The sequence below is a fragment of the Lagenorhynchus albirostris genome, chromosome 21, assembly GCF_949774975.1.
Source record: "Lagenorhynchus albirostris chromosome 21, mLagAlb1.1, whole genome shotgun sequence".
NCBI lineage: Eukaryota > Metazoa > Chordata > Mammalia > Artiodactyla > Delphinidae > Lagenorhynchus > Lagenorhynchus albirostris.
Window position 1 is genome coordinate 21,367,029 of NC_083115.1, and position 19,923 is coordinate 21,386,951.

The 19,923-nt window shown below is 35.4% G+C and overlaps 1 protein-coding gene across 5 annotated transcripts in view; it reads left to right on the forward strand.

Moving 5' to 3' along the window:
• Window positions 1-19,923, forward strand: part of SORBS2 (sorbin and SH3 domain containing 2) — a 172,442-nt gene that overhangs the window by 72,751 nt on the left and 79,768 nt on the right. For 3 of the 5 annotated variants that reach the window (XM_060136725.1, XM_060136728.1, XM_060136729.1), the window contains exons 2-5: window positions 4,525-4,574; window positions 9,331-9,423; window positions 14,068-14,094; window positions 14,336-14,460. In XM_060136725.1, coding sequence (XP_059992708.1) covers window positions 4,565-4,574; window positions 9,331-9,423; window positions 14,068-14,094; window positions 14,336-14,460 — 255 coding nt within the window. In that variant the 5' untranslated portion in view covers window positions 4,525-4,564. The remainder of the gene's footprint in view (window positions 1-4,524; window positions 4,575-9,330; window positions 9,424-14,067; window positions 14,095-14,335; window positions 14,461-19,923) is intronic. The other 2 variants (XM_060136732.1, XM_060136733.1) reach the window with 2 other exon arrangements.

The window sequence follows — 19,923 nt, forward strand, 5'->3', positions numbered from 1 at the left end:
AGTTAACTTTCCTTCTGTTTGATGTTTTCTTTATCAATCAGTATTGTTCCAGCTCAAACACTGTCTTTGTCATTCAGTTTTAAAACTTAAAACAGTTTTAAACATCAAGTGTTTTGAAAAGGAGTGATAAATAGAATTTGGGAAATGTCTTTACAGTCCTCATTTTTCTGGAGACTTGTTTATTCCTTCTTGTTTTAGCAGTTGCCTCAGCCGTGGTCACAGACATCCCCCGAGGCTTTACTTTTCCATTTATTTTGTCCATTTAAGGTTAACGTATTAGGAGTTTTGCTTCTGAGACATTAAAATAAATACATCTGATGGAGTTTTCTCAAGGCTCCTGCACTGACCACTGCCTTCTTCCCTGACTTCATTGGCATCCCTTCAATCCAGGCGGTATTAAGGCTACCAAGTAGGCTACACTAGGTATTAAGGCTACATACTTAGCTATGTACCACATTTATTTTTGTATTCTGAAAAAGAAAATAGAAATATGCCTCTTTATTTATACCAGCTGAAAAATAAAAGATAAAACTCATCATAATAAAGTTACCTTCATTCACTATTTAATGTCAATTGGCCTGTGAAATTTTACCGTAAAATTCAGTGTAACATTGTGGCAATTCTCTCAGTCCTAGATGTGGCAACTGTACACATTACTCCTGCCCTGCTTCTCCTACACTGCTGCAGTGTCCTTCCAGGGTGGATGGGCAAGAATGTAACACTATACACAATCAGGTGATACCAAAACACTACATAATGAGGATGTCATCTGTTTTGTTTTCAGTTTATAGCTCTAAAATATAAATTGGGATGAACAACAGTACTGTGATTTTATCCATTCTATATGCTCATTGTTTTAGTATTTATTGAGTACCGGGTATTAGTAATTCAATCTAGGTGTAAAAAAGATAAAATCCTTCTCTTCTTGGTTCATATATACATCTCATATCATTTATGTGTATTTTTTTCCATGCTATTTTATTTCCCCATTTCTCCCCCTACCCTGGGGTAGAAGGTATCATTATAATTAGCTGGTGTTCACATTTAAAAATTTTTGTAGGTTTAAATAACTTTTTTCCAGTTTATTGAGATATAATTGACATACAGCACTTGTATAAGTTTAAGGTAAACAGCATAATGATTTGACTTACATACATCGTGAAATGATGACCAAAATAAGTTAGTGAACATCCATCATCTCATAGAGATACAAAATTAAAGAAACAGAAAATAATATATTTTTCAATGTGATGATAAATCTTAGGATTTTCTCTCAACAGCTTTCATATATAACATAAAGCAGTGTTAATTATATTTATCATGTTGTACATTACATCCCTAGTACTTATTTATCTTGTAACTGGAAGTTTGTACTTTTTGACTTCCTTCATCCAGTTCCCCCTCCCCCTACTCCCTGCCTCTGGCAACCACAAATCTGATCTCTTTTTCTATCAGTCTGTTTGTTCATTTGTTTGTTTTTGAGGTATAGGTGACCTACAACACTATGTCAGTTTCTGTTACACAACATAGTGATTCGATATTTCTATACATTTCTAAATGATCATGACATTAAGTCTAGTTACTATCTGTCACCATACAAAGATATTACATAATTATTAACTATATTCCCCACACTGTACATTTCATACCTGTGACATCTTTACTTTGCAGCTTGGAAGTCTGTACCTCTGAATCTTCCTCACCTATTTCTCTCTTCCCCCAACCCCCCCTCCCCTTTGACAACCACCTGTTTGTTCTCTGTATCTGTGATTGTTTCTATTTTGTTATGTTTGCTCATTTGTTTTGGTTTTTTAAATTATTAAAAAAAAATTTTTTTTGGCCATGTTGCACAGCTTGTGGGATCTTAGTTCCCTGACCAGAGACTGAACCCACGCCCTTGGCAGTGAAAGTGCAGAGTCCTAACCATGGACCGCCAGGGAATTCCCTGTTTTGTTTTTTAGATTCCACATATAAGTGAAATCATACAGTATTTGTGTCTCTCTGCCTGACTTACTTCACTTATACCCTCTAGTTCCACCCACATTGTCACAAATGGCAAGATTTCATTCTTTGTTATGGCTGAGTAATATTGCATTGTACATATATACCACATCTTCTTTATCTATTAATGTATGGATGGGTGCTTGGTTGGCTTCCATATCTTAGCTATTGTAAATAATGCTGCAACGAACGTAGGAGTGTGTATATCTTATATCTTTACTAATTAGTGCTTTTGTTTTCTTTGGATAAATACCCTGGAGTGGAATTGCTGGATCTTACGGTAGTTCTATTTTTAATTTTCTGAGGAATCTCCATACTCTTTTCCATAGCGGCTGCAACAATTTACATTCTCACCAATACTGCAGGAGGGTATACTCTTTTCTCCACATCCTTGCCAACACTCGTTATTTGTTGTCTTTTTGATAATAATTATTCTGACAGGTGTGAGGTGATATCTCATTGTGGTTTTGATTTGCATTTGCCTGATGATTAGTGATGTTGTGCATCTTTTCACGTGCCTGTTGGCCATCTGTATGTCTTCTTTGGAAAAATGCCTATTCAAATCCTCTGCCCGTTCTTAATTGGGTTGTTTGCTTTTTTTTGATGTTAAGTTGTATGAATTCTTTGTATATTTTGGATATTAACCCCTTATCAGATAAATTGTTTGCAAATATCTTCTCCCATTTGGTAGGCGGTCTTTATGTTTTGTTGATAGTTTCCTTTGCTGTGCAAAAGCTTTTAGTTTGATGTAGTCCCATTTGTTTATTTTTGCTTTTGTTTCCCTTGCCTGAGGAGACATATCCAAAAAAAATATTATGAAGGCCAGTGTCAAAGAGCATACTGCCTCTATTTTCTTCTAGAAGTTTTATGGTTTCAGGTCTTACATTTAAGTCTTTAATCCATTTTGAATTTATTGTTGTGCATGGTGTGAGCAAGTAGTCCAGTTTGATTCTTTTGATGTAGCTGTCCAGTCTTCCCAATTGAATACTTTAATTTTATTATTAGAATTTCACATTAGTACTAAATAGAACCAGGCTTTCTATAAGAGGTGAACTTCGATGGCCATGTTGAAAGAAAACGATGAATGATGGCTAGAGTAGAACATATGAGGACCGGAGAAATGGTCAGAAAAGAGGACAGGGCCAGAACCCCGACAGGCAAACACAAGAAAGCCAGGAAGCTCATTTGGTGCTCTTTTTAGAGAATGAAGAAAAACTTATTTACTGAAGGTCTTTCTTGACAGGTCATGACAGATGATTTCATTTCAACCCTATCCCTACTCATCCATGAGGTATAGATAAAAATTGTTTTAACTATCGGATGTTAGAGTGCTAATGCACATGAAAACTGAATGTGTGGTGCAGGGGAAGTTCACGTTCATTAACAACAGGCCCTACTCAGGAGCCAAGGCAAAGTGGCCAGGGTTAAACATCTTTCAGAGAGCTCTTCCTCTTAAAAGAACTGCTTCCTGAAGAGCCTATCCTTTCTCTTTGTTTGTAGGGTATGGATAAATAAGAAACTCTAAAAGTGGGCTAAGAGAATACGCCAGGGAAAGAACTAAGTCATCTCACACGTCAAGAAATAATACAAATATTAAAAAATGTTTTTCTACAACAAGCACCATTTTCCCAACCATTTCTAATGAATTAATCTCAGTTGTTATACAGCAAACACTTCAATGGGAAAAACCACCATATCTGATACTGAAACAGAAGTGGGTTTTGTAGTAATCATTTATTTCTTGCATCTTTGTAAAAATATATGAATCTTATCTTCTTTGACTATTTGCTCAACATACATATTAAATACATTAAACACTCCCTGGTAGTAAATTAACTCTATAACAAATTGAATATAATAAATTGAATAATGTAAGGTAATGATTTCAAAGTACCAGAGTGCTTATTAAAATTCTGGAAGAGGACGCTTAACAACCAGTGATCCTTTCTGGCTTAGAGAACAAAAACTGTTATTATAAATATTTATGAAAGCAATTTAATTTTTAACAATGAAAACCCCATTTTCATCCATTAATGGTCACCATTAAACAAAACCATAAGTTTATGCTTAGGATAATAAGACCAATAATAAATGAAGTTTAACTTGAATAGAATTATAAATTCTGGCCACCTTATTTTTTTTTAATTTTTAAAAATTAATTAATTAATTTATTTTTGCGGTATGTGGGCCTCTCACCGCTGCGGCCCCTCCCGCTGTGGAGCACAGGCTCCGGACATGCAGGCTCAGCGGCCATGGCTCACAGGCCCAGCCGCTCCACGGCAGGTGGGATCTTCCCGGACCGGGGCACGAACCCGCGTCCCCTGCATCAGCAGGCGGACTCTCAACCACTGCGCCACCAGGGAAGCCCTGGCCACCTTATTAAACTCTAATTTAAATAAGACTAATGATCATGTGATATTAACTCACAGGTACACCAAAACAGAACAAAAACAAAAACACTCTTTCATGATATTTTGTTCCCCATGCTAGTGAACAAATTAATACATCATTTTTTTTCTACAGGAAAACTGAAGACTTTAATAACAAACCCTCCAAGGTCAAAATGAACACAGGTATGCTGTCTCTGTTAGTTCTAAACTCTTCAGCCTTGCTCTCTAAATATCATCTTGGCCCTAAATCATTAGTTTAGCCCTCTGCTGATCCTAAATGTGATACTGAGTTTCTTAGATAGTCTAAATTCATTACTTGATTTCTTTGTTTTTGTGTTTTAATCTTATAGCTATCAAAAGTAGACTTTTCCGTTTTGCTGTATATTCTTACTCCCTTTCTCTGTAATCACATCATGACATTAACTCCTGTAAACCCTAGCAAGAGGTAGCATGCCATTCAATGCATACATTTGAAATCTCTCACTTAAAATAGGTTAAATTCATAGGCAAGTTGCTCTAGTAGAAAATATTTAAAATCCCCCGTTCTGTAAACATTTTATGTTGACAGCGACCGTAGATAGAGTGCCAAAGCTTCACAGGAAATCAGCTTAATTAATCCACAGACACAATACACCTAAAGTCTTAAGCATTATATTTTTTGATATGGGAACAGTATCTCCAAATAGCTTAATAACAGGGATGCTCTGAACTCTTGTGCTGTATACAGATTAACTGTAAAAATGTTTGTGATACTTGCTTGATACATATGATTTTTTTTCCATAATATAAGCATTTTAGCTTATATTTTCACCTTCCTCTACCCCTGAAATTTTTATATTCAGGGTTGAATAATTCTGGAAAACAACTGTCTCACTGAAATTTTGTAACTTGTATTTTAAAAATAGCTCTTCCTATCCACAAGTGATCACTGGAAAGTTCTTTTAGTGCCGTCACTCCACAGCAAAGGAGAAAGGATAGTGGAAGACATTTTTCTCATGTCAAGCTGGTTGCCTTTTTGCTGTCTCTTGTTATCAAAATGCCTCAAGGGAGGATTAACAACCACTGGTGAAAACCAATATCTAATCCCTAGATCAAGTGTAGAGACATGCACTATTGAACATGATTCTGCGGCTGCCCCTTAGCAGAAACCTGCCATACCGACCTCAGATAATTCGAGGTCGGCTGGCCCCTGAAGATGGGGTCAGCCCGTAGGTGTGTAGAGCACCAGGCAAGATGAGGATATTGGAAACAGTTGAAATATACAAGGAAGGCTTAGAAATCAAGAGAAATTATAACCCTGGAAATGAACCAAGAAAAGTCATTTGGACAACTGGAGATGACAGAATTATACATGGGAAATGAAAGGAAAATATTATTAGGGAAAAGTGATTGAAGAAAGCAAATAGAATAGAGAGCCCACAGCTGAGCTATGGTAAGTCATACTGTGAAACTGCAAAATCACTCCAGCAGGACGTGCGCAGGAGAAAGTTATATTTACTTATTGTTCTACAGCATTTTCCTGCAGACCTAAGTTGAACATAACTTCCCAATATCCTTCATTTTGTGGAGTCTGATTTTCCTATTTATTATAACCCTATTATGACAGAGGTATAATATGTGATTATACTAAATATGCCATATTCATTACAATGCATTTAGTAATTAACCTTCCCATTCATAGAATTCAGTCCATAATAACAAAGTAGGCAAATAGAAATTTGTAAATTTGTTTAGTTCTCTAGGGTACTTGAGCCAAGTTACTGTTACAGCAGCATGAATATAACCCTCTAAACATCCTCTCATTAAAAGGAATAAGCTGGGCTTTATATGGAATGCTAATTTGCATAGATATTTTGATTATATGACTGAATTTATACATCTATGTATGCATATAAAAGATGATATTCAAACATGCATACATAATTAATTAGAAGTGACTGGAACCCTTTGTTTAAAATGTTAAAATACTATAATGTTGCTATAAAAACATATCAATTTTGAAAATATATATAAATAATACTGTAGGAAGTTGAAAAAAGCATTGTCACTGTATCTCAAAATGAAGTAGAAATTAGTTCCTAAGTATCCAATAAATAAAATGGGTCTTCATTATTTAAATACCTATCAATCATTAAAGGGATATATTACTATTTCAATGTTCAGTCACTAATGTTTAAAAAAAAGATTATTTTAAAGCAGCTCTTTGTTTTTAGTCAAATACATAATAAACGAGCCAAGGGAACTGTGATACATTTTTCATACTAAAGTATCTAAATAATGTATAAAAATACACAAAACAGCATGTTTTGTATATTTGTACTCTTGGAATTTTCGATCCACTATTTTCTAAAGAAAATCTTAGCTATGGAGGAAAGAGAATAAGACATCAAATGATTCACTGTATGTGGTTTACTCCTGTGAGTGTTTTCCAGCAGTAGAAACAGCTACTGAGAGTCTTGCCGCTGCCTGGAAGAGTGTGCAGGTCATTAATGAGTGTGAAGGTAACGGTAGCATTAGGATTCTTTGGGATGACCTAAGTATGTAAGACAGCACCCTCATTTTGTGATCTTAAAGGTATCTTCAATAACTAGCAGAAAGTATCGACACAATAAGTAGAAACAGAATATAATAGATTTCTCTGTTCCAGCAATTTCACAAATGCCTCAACTTTTCAAATTAAGCTCTTTATTAACCTGTTAATAAAGACAAATTCTCCAGTCATTTTATCTAGTTCTTAGAGTTACCTAGAATACAAAAATTATTTAACCCAGAGGTTCCCACACTTTCTTGGTTTACGGTGCCAAGATAGCTCAGTAATTTTCCACCACACTCTCAAGCCAAAAGAAGTACCTAACAGTTGTATTTATTAAGTAGTTAGGTGCAAACAACTTAGTAAGTACTCATGTTCTATCAACTCGGAAGCAATCTGAAAAAATAATATACTTCAACTGAAAAGTAATCATTTTATCTCATTCTTTATAACCACAGTTACTTGTTATTGGGATGTCTGTGCGTATTGGATGCTACAAAACTTCTCAGACTTGGAATTAGATTGTACGTCACCACTCCCAGTTACTGGTCCAGGTTACTTTCACAGGGCACTTGCTTTCCATCACAGCAATCACCAAAAACCCAGCTTTACAAAGATGTGACATCATTTACAGGAAGATAACACGACCTCTCATGTTGAAACTGGGAACTACCTCAGGACAGTGGTGTATGCAGTCTGATAGATATCGCTGTGTTTTCCTCAAAAATGTGAACTGTGTCCCCAAACCCTTGTGAATCCACTGAGGTGGGTGCTCAACACAGAGTTTTGGAAACCAAAGGTTTAACCAGTGACCTTGGGTCTCCTCATTCTGAAATTTTCCCTTTGCATCTCTGCTTGTTTTCAGATGTTCAAAATTAAAAGAACTAGAAAATTAAATCTCTTAGAGAGCTTTCCATTTACACTTTCAACACCCTGGACTACTTAACCCTTTTAGACATTGATAGCTGCTATATACTGCATATTCAATTATATTACCTGCATTTTATCAGAAACACTCATCCCTCGTAGCTATTTTCAGTTTGCAGAGATTGCTAAAATCCTATCGGTGCCTCTCCTGAAGATACATTTTGTTATATGTTTCTACCATTTATGTCTTTCTGTATTTGGTCTTTGATTTACTTTCGTATGTTGTTTCAAGTCATTTTTCTGTTTTAATTATTATCTGTATTACGAAATTGTTATTTTAAGCATATATCAATATTTAAGAAATTATATTTTGACATGAGAATCATTCTATCAATTTTAAGGTCTGCTGACCTTACTACTTGTGATTTTACCAATAATTAGTCCAAATCATACTTTCAAGCACTCTTAAATTCTCTCACATCCAATAAACAAAGTGGATACACTCCTTAAGAAATAAAGAAAAATAATATATAAGACTAGCATGCAGCAGTATATATTAATTATGTTCAATATTGGTGGTTAAAGAATTCATCTTCTTGTTACAACTTTCAAAGAGAATTAAATTTAAGTTCTTTTGGTTGCAGGGGAATGAGCAAAACTATTTATTGCACATTCCAAATAAAAAGGAATGTGGGAATGGAATTGGAATCTGTTCGTAAATAGAACATTAACCTTCCAATTTTAGAAGTCTTGTTATGCTAAACTTCTCAAATCATATTAAAATAGCTGATGAATTTTCACTTATTTTGCTTCATGTTGTGATTTGCATAAGTGAAAATATATAGATCATATACATATGTTTCAAAAGTACAAAAACTAATTTTTAAAAACATGGTCATTTCAGTACTGTATATATCAACATTGTTTTTTATTTCAATTAGGCAAATTATTCCCATAACTAATAATAACCATGGGAAGACACAGTATTGCCATAACACCATTTGTTTTTCTTTATGAATCTTATGTATCAAATATATTATACCTATAACAGCTAACAACTTTTACTTCAAGAGGTTCTTCAAGCTGTTTGCAGGAATCATAATAGCTAGAATACAGTAAAACCTATATGATGGATACAAAAGTATGTTATACCATAGCTCTTAATCCTGAAATACAGGTTATATTCATAACTCTAAAAGCTAGTTACACTGCTTGTAAATTTAATAGTTGAATTTAAATGGTGTAAACAAAGTTGAATTCTATAGCTGTGTGTTATTTAAAGAAAACCCATAAAATGTTAAGTATAAAATCTGATTTTTTATTAAATCATTGGCATCTATTTCTAAGACAGACCCCTGGCTTTTTCTTCTGTTTTGTTTTGTTTTAGTTTGGGGTGGGTATAAATTCTGCAGATGTATTCCATGGTTACTAGTTCTGACCATCTTTCTCATGGATGTCTGCCACATTTCACTGAAAATGCATGATACTGCATGTGCTTTATCCTTTGCTGTGGCCTCTGCTATATCATTTTTTTGCTTCCAGATAGCGGTGGGTGTGCTCGCAAACGTGCTGCCATGTCTGTTACATTAACATCTGTGAAGAGAGTTCAAAGTTCTCCAAACCTATTGGCTGCAGGTATAATACCACTAACTCACAGAATGTCATACTTGAATGCCTTTCTCTGACCTTTCTTTCTTTCCAGAATTATCCTGTTTGGATGATGAAAGTGGCTGTAAATACCTTTCTAATGCCCCACAAGTTCTTATTTTTCTTGTCTCAAGAATAGCTCCTATCCCTTATGACTGTTTTGTTCTAAAAATAAAGAAGCCAAAGGAAACTGATATCTTGTAGAAAACATTTTAAAAATCTAATTAAAAACAACAGTCACTTGCCAAAAATGTGTTAAGTAAATGCAAGTGTTAATAACTATTGAAGTTTTTGCATCGCATGAACTAAAGGAACATAATATTTAATTAAGATAACTCACAGGTGCTTTTGTTGTTTTTTACCTAAAAATTGTTGGGGGCTGGGGACACAGAGGGTCAGGAAGTGGGATTTGCAGGAAACTGAATCTTTACTAATTTGCTTCTATACCAAAGGTTGCAAATATAATGATAGAATATTAGTTTTGAAAGAGACTTTAAACCTTCCTTTAATCCAATAAGCAGAGAACCTTCTAATATATATTTTTAAACATCTTGGTCCAATTAAGACTAACAGGCACCCACAAGTATAAATATACTCTAGAAAGTAACTGGGGGTGTGATATTTCAGCATTCACTAAAGTGAGTCTCTTTATAATAAATAATCTCTCATGACTTCCACCCTGGCCTCTCTAGACCCTGAAATACACCCATATGTTTTGGTGACTGGTTAGTTGGTTGGTTGGTTTGATTGTTGGTTGGTTAGTTGAGGGTTCCTTGGTTTTTTTTTTTTATAATATTCATGGCTTTTGGAGCAGAAGTGGGAAAGGGATGAAGAGTGTTTAAATAATTCTAATTCTCACGGTGCATATTAGTGTCTTTTACACACATACATTTAGTCGTTAATTAAATAGTCAGGATGTCCTTAGCTTTAAAGCCACTTGATCCTAAACTACCCAGCTTCGTTGAGGGAAAAAAACAAACTTCCATGTGGAGAATCCCACTCCTGCCCACCACCTCCAATCCATAAATAGATTTCAATGTCTAAGTTTAAATACGAAGCCAGGTGGTTCCATAATATATTACATTTTTTAAAACAATGTAAATTGCATTGCAATGTATGTAGTATGAACTCATTTTGGTTTGAAAAAAATTCTCTTTATATATATATTTGTACATGTTTGTTCATGTGTATGTGAGCATGAAAAATGTTAGAAAAACTACAAATGTGTTTACATTGGACACCTGAGGGAAATGAGAATGAAGAGAAATAAGAAAGTAAATAAAATGAAGTCCAGGAACATCAGGTAGTTGGAATGTGTATACCATGAATATTACTGACATTTCAGCCAAGTAAAATTCTAGCCCAAGCTACTCAGATGTGGACCATTAAGGCACATGCTAGGGAACATGGCAATGCTTCAAAAATGCCATACTGTTGTTATTTATAAAAGTAACCACAGAAAGAATAGTATTAGGTTGAGCTAGAGACTGCCATTTTGGAGAGTCAAAGCTAGAAGATTAGTAATTTCATATCACTCAACTTAATATAATATATTTAATGCTTCAGAGTCAAAATATTAGAAAATGTTAAATACTTTGGGAATATAAAATAATCTTCAGTAATAAAAGTTAGTAGTCGCTCTGGACCATTTTAAATTTCGTATCACTCCCATTATATCAAATAGGAGTAAGAGTTCTAGAGAATGAGGTCCCCTCAATTTTGGATTTAATTGTTACATTAAAAATAGGTCTCTTCTGTATTAATTAGACATGTAAGGTATGAGCCCCTTTTAAAAGAAGTTTTAATTACATTTTGAAGAAAGAAATCAGCCTCTTTGTATGCCCACTCACATTATACGGTAGCCTTCATAATAAGAACTTATTTGACAGTCTTTTTGTGAATCAAAGGAAGATTAATAAATATTTACTGCTTTAAATATTGTTAAAATAGAACAGCCTTTAAGTAGAGGCTGTTAGACTACCTCCACAAAAGAGTCTAACCTTCCCAATCTCTCCTCCCAGATGAGAGAGTCAACATGAGCTGCTAGTCATCAACTATTTGTCCACTAAATCAGCCTGTCTTTCTCTTTTGCTTTTACAAGAAGTAGAGTCCCAATGGACAATTCATGTATTGGAATCATAAAGTTGGAAAGGACCTCTAAGGACGTCAAGTCCAATGCCCGACACCAAGCCAGGAAGGCCTTGACAACTTCTCTGACAGGTGTTCCCTACCTTCTGCCAGGATGCAGGGAGTGCTCATTGTAAGAGTGAAGAGCAGTTATAGTCCTTAGTTCTCAAAGACTCTTGATTTTCACATGCAGAGCAGCCAGGGAACAATAAATCTGTCCCATTTCCTCATTCTTAAATTTTCAAAGAAGCAATGACTTCCCACTAAAGAATACTAGAAATTAAGGGCTCTGATCCCTAGAATTCTAGTTCTGTGTTTTTCACAAGTGAATCGTCATGAATAATGTTCATGATATTGATCAAAACCATTTTCTCCATGCACTTGCCAAGTCATTTATCAACCCTTAAAAAAAAACTTTATTCTCTTTACTTGACATGGATCTAGGATTTTAATCATTAATGTAAGCTTCATTAAAATACGGTTTTGTCCTGAAGTTTTGATCCATGGCCATTTTTATCCTTTCTCCTTTCTCATAATTCTACACACTTGTGTCTACAGTGTAAAGCAGGGCTTTTCCATAGAGCTCACCATTATTAATATCTCATATTTCCTGTAGCATAGGTACAGTTTCATTTGGAGATACTTGGGCCTGGTAAGAGGGGAAAGGGATAGACCCTAGTTGAGCCTAGAGTGACTATCCTCTGATTCTTGCACCTAATGTTTATCCCACTGAAGGTTCCATAACCTCCAATATGGTGGCCAGTAAGAAGAAACAAAACTGGCCCTCTACAAACTGTCAATTACAGGAAGTTTATTTCAAGTGTCCTTCAAGTCTGCTCAATATACCCTCCTCTTCCTCACCAAGTCTACACCTCTCACACCTCCAAGCATTTGGCTTCTATCACATCTATCCCCAGCACGTACCCTTGTTTATAAGCTCAGTTTTATCAAACCAAGAGTAAAATTAACTCCCTATTCTCAAGCAAATAATTACACTATAAGTAATAATAATTATTATTAATGCTGTTTCTCTTTTCATTGCCACATCCCCGAATCCCAAAACTTGTTCCTTGTCAACAAACAGTATGTGGCACCCAGGTGGTTATTAAATCGCTCTCCTTGGGTGCCCCAAAGCAGACCTCTGATCACTCTGTATTGCTACACTGTGTTTGCTTTCTTTATAGAGCATCCTCATCATCATTTAAGTGCTTGAGAATTTCAATCATTTCTGCTTCCATCAAATCCTAGAAGTAAAGTCTAATAAATATTTCATGTATAACTTTTCAAAGTTATTTTTACTTCATGGTACCCATTTTATTACTCTGATTTTGAGTTCACTGGAGATAAGTCCATACTAAATTAGCAACTATCATAAAGAATGAAGATTTATTAGTCTCCTCTAACTCACCTAAGCTGGAGTCATTCTAATGCACTCTGTACCAATTTACACTTATTTTTCTTCTTTTGATTTGGAAAGAATCTATTATAAATATTTTATCTAAAAATCACAGTCTTGTATTTCTCAACTAATGTTTATCATTCCAAATTTATGTATTTAGATTTCAAAATAACTATTCCTTAAGCATTAGACAGAAAACAGAGAGTCCTTTTTACACGCAACTTTCATGTTCTATTAGGCATTGAAATAACAGCAATTAATAATGGTTTCAGGGAACATGCAGAAGGAATCTAGGACCTGGACAGAAGGTTAGGCTGAATGACCCCTAAGATCCTTTCCAAAATTAAGACTTTATGATTCTAGGTGAAGTTGGCCATGTGTTATAATAGAGCCAAGCAACATAAATTGATTACCTAAAATTGTTCATAAGTTATAGGAGATACTTGAATGTATAATTCCAATAAAACTGAGAGTAAACATGTCATTGAGCCACTTCCCAACTGCATTATCAAAAGCAATTTATTAGTACTGAAATGCTTCCTGCAAGACAATGGAATGTCTTGTAACAGCTCTTTCAGAATTGAATATAAAATGACTCAAATGGCAATAAAAAGAAAATTCAAAGTCTAGAGAATAATTTGAAAATATCACATAATATGGTAGGGTATTTACACTTTCTTAAGGTAAAAAACCCCGCAAACTACAAAAAAAATCAATGGCATTGAAAGCTAAGGATCTGGTGGTTTGATTCACTGCTGGGAGAAGCATTCATTGTTTACAAACCATTTGACCCTTTAATTTGATATTTAGAAATTCATCCAGCTTAAGCAATAATAAGATAAAATTGAATGGCTGCAATATTACTGAGGGAAAAATCAGTGTTTGATATATGTGTTAATTATATATTATAGATATTTAATGAATTACATTCTAATTGGAGTAAAAATAAATGCACAAACTTCCATTAGTTTATTTGACGTACCCAGAGTTTTAGAACTGAGATAACGTTTGCCAAAAAATACATGTAGCTCTTGGCCAGATGATCTTTACGCGACTGTTCGTTTCTTTTACCGGAGTATTCATTTCAACATTTCTTTTTCTTTTAGGGCGTGATTCTCAGTCACCGGACTCAGGTACAAAAAAAACTGTTCTGAATAACCACTACATTTGTTGTGAGTTTTTTTAAAAACATATTTATAGCCACATTGTTAATCCTACCATAAACTTAAACTGCATATACATTTATGTATATTAAACTTTTAAGAAAGAAAGAAGAAAACTTCCATTTTGGAAATAAAAAATAAATTCTATTTAAAAAATGTTAAAAGTGAATGTAGATATTTTTGTATCCGATTTGCTTTCCCTTAATAAAAGCTTGGAGATGTTACAATGATCGAAATCAAGAGACACTGAATGGAGATGCTACATATTCCTCTCTTGCAGCAAAAGGTTTTAGAAGCGTTCGACCAAATCTACAAGAAAAAAAATCACCAGTTCAGGTAATCTTGCACACTGTCGTCTACTGTGTTATTTTAAAGCATGGCTATTAGGCCACTGCTCTAGAGCCTCTTTTCTAGTAACATGCATATTTTGATATGTTTCATTTTTGATATGGTTTTGCTTTTGTATTCGTATTGACTTGTATGTACAACATGGAAGACAAGTCTTAAGTTCAAAACAGGTTTCTGAATATGTTTTCTAATTCAGCTGATAAAAGCAGGTCAGTTTCTGACATAATTTTTAGGATATTTTCTAATTCTTAAAAAACTGTCAGCTGATGATTTGGATTTCAAAGTTATGAGGTCAGCAATATATTATTTACTCAATAAATATGAGTTATACAACTGCTCATTATATTAACTAAAGAAACTCTGTGTTGGAGAGATTAGTAAAATTGTGTTACAGGCGTGAAAAGTGTTACCAAAACAATGTGAGTAAATACTATATATATATATATATATCTATATATATATCTATATATATATATATCTATATACCTCAAGGTCTAAAAATATGCCAAGAGAACATATGTTCACTTTTAACCTAATTTCCCAGAATGTAGATGGAGACAAACTTTATAATGTATTCTCTATTCTCTATAAAACTATTTTCCTCCAGGGGGCAACTATTGATAATAAATTAAAACGCATTCTAAACAAAGGAAAAATGATCATTCAATCTGGCCATCAAAATGTATAGCATAATAAGAAGGTATCATGTTGCTTTACTTTAAGGGTAGAGTTAACACTGGTTTAATGATTAACTTTGACTTTCTCTCTGTTTTTCCTTCAACATTATTTCTTTCTCCGGATGTTTTGATAATCCAGGCACCCCTTCCACCACCCAGAAAAGAGAGCTTTTGTAGCTCCTTGATAACCAGTCACACAAAGGGTGACATTTTAGACCAATTAGTAACTAACACACAAATTCCCTCCTGTACAGAGTTCTTTACTAACAAAACACCTCTTCAGGGAACTATGTATTCTAATGATGAGTCCAGCCAGACAATTGTATATTCTGAAGAATCTAACACAACTGTTTCATATACACAAAAAATCACTAATCCACTACCACCACCTTCCAGCACAGGTTCCCCACCAAAAGCTGACATGAGTACCCCATTTCTACAAGAGGACTACACGCAAGATTCTCAGACTCGGAGAATCTCTACATTGAAACTAATCCATAACCAGGATCCAGGAAGTAGCATCCCCTTTAATCCTCCACAGTTTTCCAAATCTGTTGAAATACCATCATTTCGTAAAAGGCCTTGCTCACCACCCCCTAACCCAGTGCCTGAGATACACACAGCGTCTCTTTCCATTCAGATAGCTCCCCTTTCAGGACACGATCCTGAAAGCCACAAACAGCCATCTGAGTTTTCTCCAGAGACTGCAAAGATACCTCTTCAGCCAGAGAGACAAAAACCTGCAGTTGCTGCGGCCTCTCAGTCCTCAGACTGCCAAGTGGTACCTTACACTTTCCAATCTCTTCTTAGAGCATTCTGTAGAGACCCTAACTCCTTTGGTTTGGGCTTCTTATGTAATCCGATGCTTTGTCAGTTTGCAATCAGGAAAGGAGAAAGAAACCATCTTCCTATTTAAAACCGTACTAAATTCATCGATAAGTTTCTAGGTATTTTTAATTTAAAAAATATCTACATAAAAAGAAATATATATCTACAGATCTTTTATCCAGAAATAAAATGTTTTAACAGTTTCTTCCTTTCAGGTATTTATAAGAAATCACTGATGATTGGTTATCACTTAAGACTGCAAAGTACTTTTAAGTTTTAAAGAAATATTTTTCATGCCAGACCTTTGAGTACCTTGGTTGTACTTTATTTACATGTGTAAAAACTCTTAAAATAATTGTCCATTATAATTCACTTTGGCAAGAAACATTCATCTTAATTCCACCAGAGTTTATTTTCTTGTAGTTCAATAATCATTTTCATTGAAACTTGATCAATTTCTACCTTTTTAAGTTTACAATTTCAGAAAGTATATTCATCAATCTTTAGTACTCAGACTATTAAGAAGTAAATCTTTATTCACTTATACGTAAAATTCTCCCATAGTGTCATTCTGCTGATATTTATTAATCTAGTTAGAAGAGAAATGTGTTTGTCTTCTTGGCTTTTCCACAAAATGATGTAATGTTAAGAGAATAAGCTTTAACGATAAACTGTAGATTTCAATCCAAGCTCTATCACTGGCTATGTGATGAGGCAACCATCCTAACTACTCTATGAGTCTGAACAAAGAAATGAGAATATTAATTAATCCTTAATTCTTAGGTTGTGATAAGAGTAGGGAGATAGTAGAGGTAAATTACTTAGGACAGAGCTAGCCCTGCGTAAATGGTAGCCATTTATAAAGATACACTAGCAACTGCAGCAGTAGTGGGAGTCTAGAAAACACTCATACCTGAGTAGATAATTTGTATAATACTATTTCCTGTAGCTGTGCTATTAAAGATCATTCAAGACATATCCTTGAAGAGATATATTTTTAAGCTTTATAGAAAATCTTCAACAGGCATCTGATTGACACCAACATCCTCTCCTCCCTGCCACACCCATAAAGCAGAAACCTTAAGCTTAGATGATTAAAAAGACAAGTGGGTATTTCTATACCTCTACTAAAACATTTCCTTAATCAGCTAATCATGATATGCAAAATTCATTCATTAGAGTAAATTCTTTGAATAAAGGTAGTATTTTCTAAAAGCCCTTATGAAATAATAACAATAGCACCTAACAAATACTAAGAGTTTACTATATGCAGATGCTGTTCCAACTTATTCACATTTATTAATAACTTCCACAATCCCATGAGGTAGGGAGCAAAGTCAAGCTGAGACACCACAGACACGGCTGGGCTAGTGTCAGACAACAGACTTACTTGTGTCCCAGGACGTGTCCCTGGAAGCAGGTATAGGAGCAATCAGAGCAAATGCTACCACGTTCACAGCTCAGTTCACTCATCTGACATAGTTTGGTTCTTCTAAATCATTTTATTATGTTTGGAAACTTAAGTTGATAACTTTCTTCCCTATGGCTTTGTCACCGTCCAGGCTGACTGGAGACAGTTGGTTTCATAATACAATCCTCAGGGAATCACCATGCCACGAGTTAAGATTTGAGATGCTGTCACTTTTATTCGTTCAACAAATATTTATTGGGCATGTGTCATCTGTTCTAGTCACAGAGCTGCATTTGAAACCATTGATAATTAAAGTCTTGTTGAGGGTCGAGGGGACAAATATTAATAAAAACTTAGATAAGTAGATTACTACATACATTAGAAGGAGATTATGTAAATAAACTAAGCAGCACTGAGCAGGGATGTGGGGAGCAGAGTCCATGTTAAATAGGAGAGTCAGAGAGTCTTCATGCAGTCGATAGAACAGCTTTGAAGGGGGAAGAACATTCCAGGCAGAGGGAATATCTAGTGTAAAGGCTTTAAGGCTGAAGCACTCTGGGACTGCTCATGGACCAGCAAGGGAGTCATAGGGAAGGAGAGGAATTATGTGAGGTGCAGGTAAGAGGAAGTTAAGTCAGAGGTAACAGAGGCCAGAGGCCAGATGCTCCTAGAAGCCATTGCAAGGATTTCAACTTTTACTCTCAATATAAGTGGGAGTCATTGGGGGATTTTAAGGCTATGGCTGTCATCATTTGACTTATATTCTAACAGAATCATTCTGGCAGCTCAGTGGAGAACAAACTATAGTAGGGCAAGAAGGAGAGTCGGCAGGCCAGGTACGTAGGCGGCTATGGCAACAACTTAAGTGAATGGCGGTGGCTCCGAGCAGGGTGGAAACAGTGGAGGTGGTGAGAAATCGAATTCTGAATGTATTTTGAAAGTAGAGTAAATAGGACTTCCTGACAGATTGCATGTTGGAGGTAAGGGAAAGAGAAGAGTCAAGACTGACTTCAAAGTTTTGCATCTTTGCAACGGGGAAAAATGGAATTTGCCACGCTTTGTGCACTGAGACTGGATAACCGTGAGTAGAGCAGCTTTGTGGGAAGATCAGAGGTTCCATTTGGGACATGGTAAGTTTGAGGTGTCTATGAGACATCCACATGGAGAGGTCCACTATGTAGTTGGATATATGAGTCTGGAGTTCAGGTGAAAGGTCCAGGTTGGAGATCTAAGCCATCGGCTTATAGATGGTTTTGCAGCCATGAGACTGAATGAGATGACCAGAGCATGACTACAGAGAAAAGAGGAGGCCCAAGGACTGAGCCCAAGGGCATCCCAACAGTAAGAGGAGGAATCAGCTAAGGAGGTTCAAGGGAGGAGGAAATCCAGGAAAGTGAGGAAAGTATATCAAGGAGAGATGATTAACTGCATAAATGCTGCTGACAGTACATGTGTAAGATGAGGTCTGCTAACCTACCGCTGACCTAGAAGTGGGGAGGGGAACTTTCTTGTGAGTTTAAGAGAGACTGGGAGGAGAACAATTGGACAATCAGCTCCTTAAGGGGTTATTAATGTAAGCCCTTTCATCTAGTTATTCCCCTTCCCTGAGCCTCACTTCCTTCATCTATAAAATGGGGATAATAATAGCATTCATCTCACACTATTGCTGTGGGGTTTGAATAAGACACTGCCTGCTACATAATAATCTCTCACTATGGAGTAACTGTTGTTATTTTAAAATAATATCCTTTTTCCAAACTATGCATCTGATTGGGAAAAGGAAATATATTATTTTCAATAGTACATTCTTCGAATGGGTAGATAAAAGTTTGTTTCATCCAACCAACAGTTGGTTCCGAGATGACAGTGTATAGTCTTTCATAACACTTTCTCAAAAGGTGGCATAAAACTGTTGCGGTTCTGAGTTTTTTTAATTGTGTCAGAATATTTAACATGAGATCTACCCACTTAGCACATTTTAAAGTGTACAATGGAGTCCCGTTAACTATGGGCGTGATGTTGTACCACAGATCTCTAGAATGTAATCATGTCATCTTCTTGCATAACTGAAACTCCACCTGTGAACGGCAACTCCCATCTCCCCATCTCCCCCACCCATGGCAACCACCTTTCCACTCTTTGCTTCTATGAGCCTGACTATTTGAGAGCCCTCATATATGTGGAATCATGCAGTATTTCTTCTTCTGTGACTGGCTTGTTTCACTTAGGATAATGCCCTCAAAGTTCACCTGTGTTGTCTCATATGACAGGACTTCCTTCTTTCTCTAAAGCTGAATAATCTTCCACTGTCTGTATATACCAGATTTTCTTTATCCATTCATCCACTGATCGGTGTCTAGACATGTTTGCACATCTTGCCTATTGTGATACACTTTACTTTTGTCTGATTTTCCACCTAATGGCCTTTCACGGTGGTGACCTTTTCGTTTTAAATACTTACATTCCACATTCTTGCAAGAAGTCTCAGTAAATGCCAAGAGCTGTCAGCTACACATCATGAATTAGCCAAATATA